Consider the following 9434-nt stretch of genomic DNA (forward strand, 5'->3'; position numbering starts at 1 on the left):
TGTGTGTCTGGCCCTGGTTGGGAGACCCCCTGGGTGTCCTTGGGATTGTCCCAGGCCAGGTAGGGATCCCCTACACTCAGAAGGCACAGAAGGGAGGGGAGGAGAGCAGACAATGTAACTCTGTTTCCCTGTTACACAGGTAAACAGGTGGTTACAACCAAGGGTATCTCCTCATGGGGGAAACACCTAACCTGGACTTGGGAAGTCTGTTCCCCAAGAACAGGGAAGGCTTCCTGAAGAGGTGGCACTTTGGGGGCAAGCAGAAGAATGAGTAGGGGAAAAGGAAGGGATCACTGTACCAACGTGGGCACTCACCAGGGAATAGACACGTTAGATGCAACCATGGCAATTCCATCTAAAAGATAAAGACCATCCAGGATCCCATCTCCTGGAAAAAACCATGAGAAAGGGTGCTGGACATAGAGGAATAAAGCAAATGTGGTTATCTTTGCCCCTGAGGGACCACCTTCTGGTGGGAAAGATGGATGGTTGACCAAGTTGTTACAGCATCTAAAATTTCTGAGGAGGAATGGGGTAGCATCTTAGAGGAGGTCATGCTGATGTGGGCTTTGAAGATGGAGTAGGAGTTTGCTGAGCTGATAAGGATGGCACCAGGAAGAGCATCCGAGGTAGAGAGCACAGCATGTACAAAGGCAGGGAGGCTGGGGAGTGCATGATGTGAGACTGAACGAGAGCTCTGCACTCCAGAATTCTAACTCTTATCTCCTGTTCTTCCCAAGGCCACCATTTTCCTACTCTGTGGCCACCATGTGTGTGTGTGAATGCATTTATGTGCTTGTGTGTGTGTGTGTGTGTGTGTGTGTGTGTGTGTGTGTGTGTGTGTGTGTGTGTGTGTAAGGGTCTCCCATGAGCCGGGAGCTCTGGCTTCTTGGCCTGCAGGACAGACAGAAATTAGGGGCCATGGTCTTGCTGTTCACATATCCCGGGGGCTACTGGGAGCTCCTCAGCATCAGCTTCTTGGGCATCAGGAAGGCCTTGCTGCCCAGTGAGGCCCTGCCAGGGGTGAGGTGGGCTAGGAAGGGGAGGGGATACTCTTTGTCCCGGGATTTCCAAGAATTCTGAGCTCTCACCCTTGGCTGGGTCTGAGGAGAGCATGGGCCCCAGGCCTGACCCAGTATACACTTCCCAACCCCCTTCCTGTCCCTTCTTGTTTAAGAAGCAGCTAGTAATACCCTTCCCGGGGGCACAGAATTTCCAGTGAGCCATCTGGAGGTCATGGCAGAAGCAATGCTCAACCCAGAGGCGCACGGTGTTGATGGTGGACCCTCGGGTTGGTCCGATGTCGCATCTTAGATGCAAGCTCCTTCTCAAAGCCCCTACTACCACGTTGTGGCCCCATCCCTCAGGAGTCTCATGTTCATCTTTGGGCTGGCATTCTGAACGTACAGTGGAGGGGTGTGGTCAGGGCCTCCTCCACCAGGACTCAGGCATTGCATGGCTGTCCCTGCCTCAGATGCTATGGGCTGAGGCTGTGGCCAAGTCTCCTTGCTGGCAGAGCACCGGGGTGCGGGATGCTGTGCTCAGTATTGATGTGTGCCTTTCAGACCTGGGCAGCTTGGGCGAGCAGATCACAAGAGGTTTTGGAATAATTCCCAGATCCAGGCTCCATCTTCTGTAACTTCTCCACCGGTCCAATAACCTAGCACAGCTAAAGATCTTCATTCTCTTCAAGGGGCTGATGGGGTGGATTTGACTCAGTTCAAACCCACAACAGACCCTGGAGGTGCCTATTCTGGACAGAGCTGCGGCTGCCGGGGGTGCCGGGTGGACAGGGAGGAGGAAGAGGCTGCAGCTCTCAGGAAGCCCACGGCGGGCCAAGAGAGGCAGAGACCCGGCCATGAAGAGTCACACCTCAAGGCCTGGGCCGCGAGCTCTCAGAGCCAGTAGACTGCAAACCTCCCCACGCTCAGGGCTCTGGGCATGCTGCTTGTTAGCTCTGTGGCCTTGGCCGAGTGACTTATCTTCTCTGAGCCTGGCTCCCCTCGTGTTTAAAAGGGATATAACACAAACCCCAAAGGCTTCTGGAGTACATTTAACAAGTTACTGTAGGTCAGGAGCCTGGCATGTGTCAAATGGTGGCCCTTGTCAAGGCCGTTAGGAGGGGTCCAATTAGAGAACTCAGAGATAGGGGGTAGGGCTTCAAGCCCCATTGTGAGGAGTCCCAAGGCCCAACTCAAATCCTCCTCCTCCAGAAAAGCTTCCTTGAACCCCAGGTCCCCCTTTCCCCAAATCTCTAGCCAGCATGGATCCCCCTTAGCCCTCAGCACCCCTCCCAGCTCTGAGCACCTGAAGATGCAGCCTGAAGCTCCTTCATTGGGCGCACCGTTCGGCAGTGCCCAGTGCATGCTGGGTGAGGACCCTGAGGGCTCCATGGAGGGCTGGGCGCTGGAGCTCAGTCCAAAAGGATGGAAGCTGCATCCAAGGTAGGGGGAAGGATGAGAAGAGCAGAAAGAGATCCCTGGGGCAGGAGCTGAGCAAAGGCTCCAAGGCAAGAAAGCGTAGGGCCTGCTCCGGAGGCAGCCAGCCTCTGGTTTGAGGATGCCATTACAGGGTAGAAGGAGACAGGTGGGAAGGAGAGGCTTCTTTAGTGGGAAATCAGCACTTACAATGTGCTAGACACAGCTCCAAGTGCTTTACCACAGCTCATTCAAGCCTCACAGCAGCTTCTGAGGTAGCTGCGAAGAACCCCATTTTCTAGAAGAGGCAACTGAGGCCCAGAGAGGCAAAGTCACCTCCCAAGGCTGCACAGCAGGTAAGGGGCTGAGGCAGGACTAGACAGACAGTCTGGCAGGTTGTGGCCTGGTCAGACGCACAGAAGAGTCAGTCCTGGGTGAGGAAGTGAAGGCTGCGGTCCAGAGATCCTGAGAGTCCCCCACAGTCCACAGCAGGCTGGCTGTGGGGCTCAGGAAGCCACTCAAGTAAGAAGCTGTTCTCCTCAGTGCAGTGAGGCCCACGGGCAGAGAGCCGGGTCACAGGAGGAGTGTAGGCAGACCCAGCCAGCTGGGCAGGGCCTTGGCACATGGCGAAGTTTGGGCTCTATAACTTCTTCTGAGGTCCCCCCAGCTCCCCCCCATTATTCCCTCTTCTGCAGGGGACACCTTAGGCTTCTGCACCCAGCTCTTGGATGTCTAGGGGCAGAGAGCCATCCACCACCCCTCACCTCTACCCAGAGAGACTATAGGCAGTCCACATCTGTCTGGTTCACGTCTGTGTCCCCAGTTCCCAGCTCAGAGCCTGGCACATAGCAGGTGCTCAATAAGTGTTTGCTGGCTGACTGGGTGGATGGACAGATGAGACCACGGTCCCCTCAGCCAGGTGGAGCTGCATCCCCATCCCCAATTCCGGGAGCTCAGGTTCTGGGCTCTTCCTGCTTGTCAGATTCCTTTACTCTCAGTTTTCACTTTGAGGCCAGCCCAGTTCCTGGTTCCAGCCTCTGTGTGCCCGGAGTTGGAAGGCTTCACGTTAGAAAGGGCAGGGGAAAGGCCCTGGCAGGAGGAGGCAGCAGGCCAGGGCCAAGGTGCCAGCTACTCTTCCAGCCTGAGCCCTGTCCAGGCAGAGCCTGTGCCCCAGGGACCAGGCAGGCCTCAAAGGTGCCACCTCCTTGGAGCCAGGCTGTCGGCCCAGCGTAGTGCTCTCCCTGGTCTGGCTACAAAGCTGCATCTAAATTTAGCCCCTGGCCTAAGCCGGGGAGATTTAGGGGACCACAGGTCCTGTGGCCAGGCTGCCAGTCACCAGAGCGGAATGGGGTGAGCTCCCGTCCTGCCTCCTGCCTCTCGGCCCAAGGTCAGAGAGGACTCTGGGAGGGAGAGAATTCCTCCCCAATTCTCTGGTTTTCTTTCATTCACTGGTTTCACTGAGCCTGAGCTAGGGCTAGAGGAGGAAGAAACTCAGGCCCTGTTGGGGGGGGTGGAAGGGTGAAGGCAAGAGGAGAGGGGGGTACTGGAGGGGCGGAGGAGGCCAGAGAGGGGAAGGGGGAGACAGGGGAAGGGGGACAAGGGCAGGAGGAAGAGCAGAGGGGGAAGGGAGGAGGAGAAAGGGAGGAGAAGGGGGAAAGAGGAGGTGTGTGTGTTGGGGGGGTACAGCAGGGAGGTGAGGAAGAGGCAGACTCTGAGCCCTGAGCAGACACACAGGAGGCAGTGCTGGAGCTGAGGCTGACTGAGGCAGAGCGTAAGGGGCTGGAGGTCATATGAAGGAAGTAGGGAATTATTTTCTGGAGTATCTGGGCAGGCTTCCTGGAAGGGGAGACTAATACTCTATTCTAACTTAACAGGTGCTGAACTTCAAGTGAGGACTCCAAGGGCCCCAGCAGCTTCCTGTGGGCCCTCTCATCCCTGACGGCTCCAGTCAGGTGTCTCTTCCTGAGATGCCCACTCTCCCATCCAGTTCTAACCACCAACAGCTCACCTGGAGAAACTTCCAGGCCTCTCCTTATCATGTGCTCTTTCTCATCTCTGACAGCCTGTGGCTCTCCCTTCTCCATGCCTCTCCCCTTACCTATGCCAAGCCCTGGGCCCTCACACAGATGTCTGAGGATGGAGGAAGCACTGGAGGGGGGAGGCCCAATAAAGGGGGAGGGGGCTGCCCAGCAGGAGGCCCTAGAACAGGTCCCTAGGTCTCAGATTATTTCCTTAATTATCAACTCATCTAATGTCCAGTTGACCTAAGAGTCACACCATTCTGATTTGTTTTGGCATCTGAGTACCCTGATTAAATTTTTGTAAAGGGAAGAAAATCTGGAGTCATGCTGCTTGGTTTGAGTCCTGACCCTGCCACGACTAGAGGAGTGACCTTGGGCACATGACCTTGCCTCAGCTTCCTGATCTGTAAAATGGGGGTAATGATGGTCTTATCCTCTAGGGGTGTTTTGAAGCTTAAAATAGGTAATGCATATCAGTGCTTAGAACAGTGCTGAGCATGCAATAAGCACTGTGTAGATTCGAAAGAGAATAAACAAAATAAGCTTATTGAATAATCTACCCTTCCCTCTGTGGGCTTGAAATGATATCTTAAAAAAAATAAGAATTTTGAATAAAGTGACTTTAGACAAACTGGCTGAGGACTCCTAATAATGGACTCCTAATAAAATCAGATAAAGTAGAAAATGACAGCTCAGAGGGTAGAGAATAGTCCTGTAATTCATAAAGTGCTGCAAGTTTAAGACTTACCAGGGATACAAAATTAAGTAAGCAGTACTCTCAGACAAATTGGTATTTAAAAAGTACATAAACATCAACAAAGTGGCAAAAAACAGAGAATAAATTGGATGATTGTCTTTGTCGCCTACCCAGAAAGTAGGTGAATTTTGGGGAAAAGTTATGAGATGAATTAGCTTCTGGCAAATGGCCCTGGAGCTCCCTGCCCACACACTGTAGACCCTGGGCGTGTGGGGAAAGGGTGCAGGGCCCTGGCCTTGGTCTTGGGGAGGGCTGTGCAGCTTAGGAGGGGCCAAGGCTTCTGGGGCCCCAGACTTCTCTCGTTGCTGAAACTCTTGGGAAAGGTGGCCCCACCAGAAGGCGGGACCTGGAGCAAGAAGCCACAGAAGGGCTGTTCTGAGACCTTGGGGGTGGGGCAAGAGTATTTTGCAGCACAAGGGTCCAAGAGGCTTGGACCCAGCCAAGAGGGGCTGGTAGACTACTGGGGTCTTCACAGAGGGGAAGGTGAGTAGTTCAAAAGGTTCGAATGGAGAGTTTTGGAATCCAGCGGCCATATTACTTAGCCTCACTCCACCTCCATTTCCACCTGCAAAGAACGGTCTCACCTTCCGCCCTTAGCCCAGCGCCTGGTGGGTAAGATAAGCTTCATGATTATATGCTGCCTCAAGAAAGCCGATTCCCAAAGGCCTCAGAGGGCAACCAGGAGCACCAAGGTCAAAGCTCCTCTGGGCTTTTGGAGTGCAGGCCTGGTCAGGGTGTCCTCCCCATTAAACCACCAGCTGGAACTTCCATAATGGCAGATCCGGGCAGGTCTCTCCCCTACTCAGGAAGCTCCCAGAGCTCTCGGTGCTTTTGGGACGGAAATCTGATCCCACCAGGGCCCACAGACCCCCAAAGCCTGGCACCATCCCTTCTCAGGGTTGGGGCTTGTCCGGGCCTTCCCCCACTGCGGGCTCTCCCCGCGGCTCTCCTCCGGGGGCTGCCCCGCCCCTACCCCGGCTGTCCTGTCCACCGCCTAGCAGATTTTATCGTGACCCGCACCTGCTTTTCTTAGTTCCAAAGACCAGCATTTTTTGCAAATGCACACTCGATTCTCCACCATTATTTTCTTCCTGCCTGTGGTTCCTTCTAGGCCATCGACTCCGTAGGGCAGGGGCCACGGGCCGGGGTTCTCCCCCTCAGGTCCTCACCGCGCAATGTCCTCCTCAAATGCCAGTTCAGTGAACGAGAGCGCTGGAGGCCGGGTCCCTCCTGTGGCGCCTGCCCTCCCACCGCCGGCTCCGAGTCCCATGTGCCCTTCTCACAGCGAGTGGGAATCTTGGAACAGTTGGGCGAGGACCCACAAATAAATGCCGTTTCCACAAGGAAGCCCGCACTTCGGGGCCAGAGAGTGCACGGTTCAGCTCCTCTCCCGGGGGGGGGGGGGGGTCACACGTGACCAGTCTTCAGGCTCAGGCTGGGGTCTCCCGGAGAACTAGGGGTAGGGTCTGGTTGACTCTAAGGGGATGCAGACCGTTGCCTCTCCAGTTCCCAGTTCTGACACCCCCAGAACCCAAGGGACCCGCCCACAGATTCCCCACCCCCACCCCTCAACTTGGCCTGGCTCTGGGGCAGCGGCCTCTCTGGCTCACCAGCCTCTGCAGTCGGCATAATGGCCCCCAGAGGGCAGGGTCAAGGAGCAAGCCTGAGCCTCACAGCTGGCTCCCTTGGAAGGCATGTATCTCGAGAATGAGGGGCAGGGGGCAAAAAGAGCTCAAAGTCCAGGGCATCTGGGGTGCGGGTGGGAGGATGCAGGTGGTAGTGAACCCACTCCACAACCTCTACTCATCCCAAGTACAGCCTTCAGTGTCATTAAAAGGACCTGGCAAGGGGCGCCTGGGTGGCTCAGTCGTTGGGCGTCTGCCTTCGGCTCAGGTTGTGGTCCCAGGGTCCTGGGATCGAGCCCCACATCGGGCTCCCTGCTCCGTGGGAAGCCTGCCTCTCCCTCTCCCGCTCCCCCTGCTCGTGTTCCCTCTCTCGCTGTGTCTCTGTCAAATAAATAAAATCTTAAAAAAAAAAAAAAAAAGGACCTGGCAAGTATCAGGATCGGTAGCCCATAGGGGGTACTGACCACCTCTTGTCTTCCACCTGACCGGACCCCCTGGGAGGGCAGGGCCCCTGGGGGCCTCATGCTTTGCCTATAGTGCCTGGCACAAAACCATAGCTGAATTCACTGAGTGCTTACTCCGTGCCAGGCACGGTGCTGAGAGCTTTACTTACGTTATCTCAGCTATTCCTCATGATAACTCTATCCAGGACACACTGATACCACCTTCACTTTACCCAGGAGGAAACTGAGGCTCAGAAAATCCGAGTAACCTGTCAGAGGTCACACGCTAAGCAGCAAAGCAGGGATTTGGCAAAGCCACTTTGCCACCGTCAGGGGCTGCTCGCTGTCTTATCTGTTGAATGAGCATTAAACAAGTGAGTCGTCTGTGTATATATGAGGACATCGAGGCCCAGGAGAAGGTCCCAGAGGCTGGTGTGTGATAGAGTCGGGACAACACCGGGTTTCCTGACTTCTAGCCTGGTTCTTCTCCCCTGAATCGCGTGGCCTCTGGGCCCCTCCTGCCTCTCTGAACGCTTTTAATGTTGTGGTCCTTCAGGAGAAGTGTGACCTAGAACAGATGTCCCTCCTTCTCTGAGCTTTGGTGCCCCCGTCTGTAAAATGGGGGGAGGGTTAGAGATGGGTTCCTCCTGCATCTGTTTCTGGGAACCATTTGCTCCTAGCCTCACCCCTAATTCGTCAGCTCTTTCTGTATAGGCCCCATCCCTCCTCCACCCCAGCATCCACCTGCACACCCTGACTCGGGCCACAGGGCAGGGGTTGGGGTGTGCCCACTGTTTTCAGAAACCCTGGGCTAGGCTGATCCTCCCAGTGCCTCCTCTGTCTCATTGCTCAATTGGAACTGGTTTAAGGCACTGAGAGGAAGGTAGGGACAGGGTGGCAGGAAATGGAGGGCGCGTCTCTCCTGTTCCCTTGTGGGGAGGGCTAGAACTGGGGTGGGGTGAGGGAAGGTGTGATGGGGAGATGGACAGGGACCCACAGGGGAGGCGACAAAACGGCCAGGGGAGAGGGAATTTCTGGACCAGAGGGGGGCATGCCCTGGACACTAGAGATTCACCCTCAAGGGTGAATCTGCTCAGCCTAAAGGGCCTCCATGTCCCAGCCTCGCTGGCGTCAGCTTCCTCACCTCTCCACCTGCCTCCCTCATCCAGGCAGGAGATCCAGCTCCACCCCTCATCCCATACGGGGATCCCCAACCTCAACCCGGCCACCAAGTCCTGAGACCTCCCTCACCGAGCTCCTAACTGGGCTGAGTGAAACCCGGTGGAGTAAGCAAGCACTGAGACCTGCCTCCCGAGACCCCGGAGCTCCCAGCGCTGGGGGGGGGGGCGCCAAGCCCCCCCCCACCGACCGACCCCCACGCCCCGCACTTACTTTGAGCAGCGGCAGGAGGAGGCAGAGCAGGTAGAGGAGCGGGTGTGGGGCGTGGAGGAGGCGTGGGGGCCCGGCGGGACCCCCCATGCCAGCGGCGGCTAGGGAAAGGAGCGCACCACCCCAGCGCGAAGGTCCCGCCCCGCCTGCCCCTCCCCCAGCCGGAGCCCCGTTGGCCCCCTCCCTCCCCACCGACGCGCGGAGGCCAAGGTAAGGCGCCGGCCCAGGGGGCACTCTTCACCCCCCCCCCCCCGGCCCCCGCCCCCGGTCTAGGGCGGCGTGACACCGCCCCACAGCCCGCCCCTCCGGGTTATTTATAGCGGGTGCTGGGCAGCGGCTCTGCCGGGGCGGCCAGGGGCCAACCTCTGTGTCCAGTCTGCTGACAAGGGGTTAATGCCTTTTATCAGCCCGCCCCTTTTGCCAGGGCGGTAGCTCTCCAACTTGGAGAGAGAGGGATTGAGAAAGGGAGGAGGGTGCCGGGGCTGGGGTTGTAGCCGCAGCACCAAGTGGCTTCGCGGGTCTCATGTGGGTGCCTGAGGGCATCTTCTGATTATCTGGGGAACTTTACCAGGCTCCAGAGCCTATTGGGATCATTGAAATTTGAATGTGGAGTCTGGATTAAATAATAGTACTGTATCAATGTTCAACTTCCCGATTTTGATAACTACACTGTGGGTGAAAGAATATTCTTGCTTTGAAGAAAGTACACATTTAGGGGTAAAGGGGCACAGTGTTTCTAACTTACTTTCAAATAGTTCAGAAATACACACACACACACAGAA

At 56.2% G+C, this 9434-nt stretch overlaps 1 protein-coding gene across 2 annotated transcripts in view; it reads right to left on the bottom strand.

Moving 5' to 3' along the window:
* The window catches only part of CRHR2 (corticotropin releasing hormone receptor 2), a 46157-nt gene extending 37289 nt beyond the window's left edge, over positions 1 to 8868 (bottom strand). The window contains exon 1 of one of the 2 annotated variants that reach the window (XM_027574649.1): positions 8656 to 8868. In XM_027574649.1, coding sequence (XP_027430450.1) covers positions 8656 to 8742 — 87 coding nt within the window. In that variant the 5' untranslated portion in view covers positions 8743 to 8868. The remainder of the gene's footprint in view (positions 1 to 8655) is intronic. The other variant, XM_027574648.1, reaches the window with a different exon arrangement.
* Positions 8869 to 9434: the final 566 nt, after the last annotated feature.

This window comes from Zalophus californianus, chromosome 12, assembly GCF_009762305.2.
Source record: "Zalophus californianus isolate mZalCal1 chromosome 12, mZalCal1.pri.v2, whole genome shotgun sequence".
Classification (NCBI taxonomy): Eukaryota; Metazoa; Chordata; class Mammalia; order Carnivora; family Otariidae; genus Zalophus; species Zalophus californianus.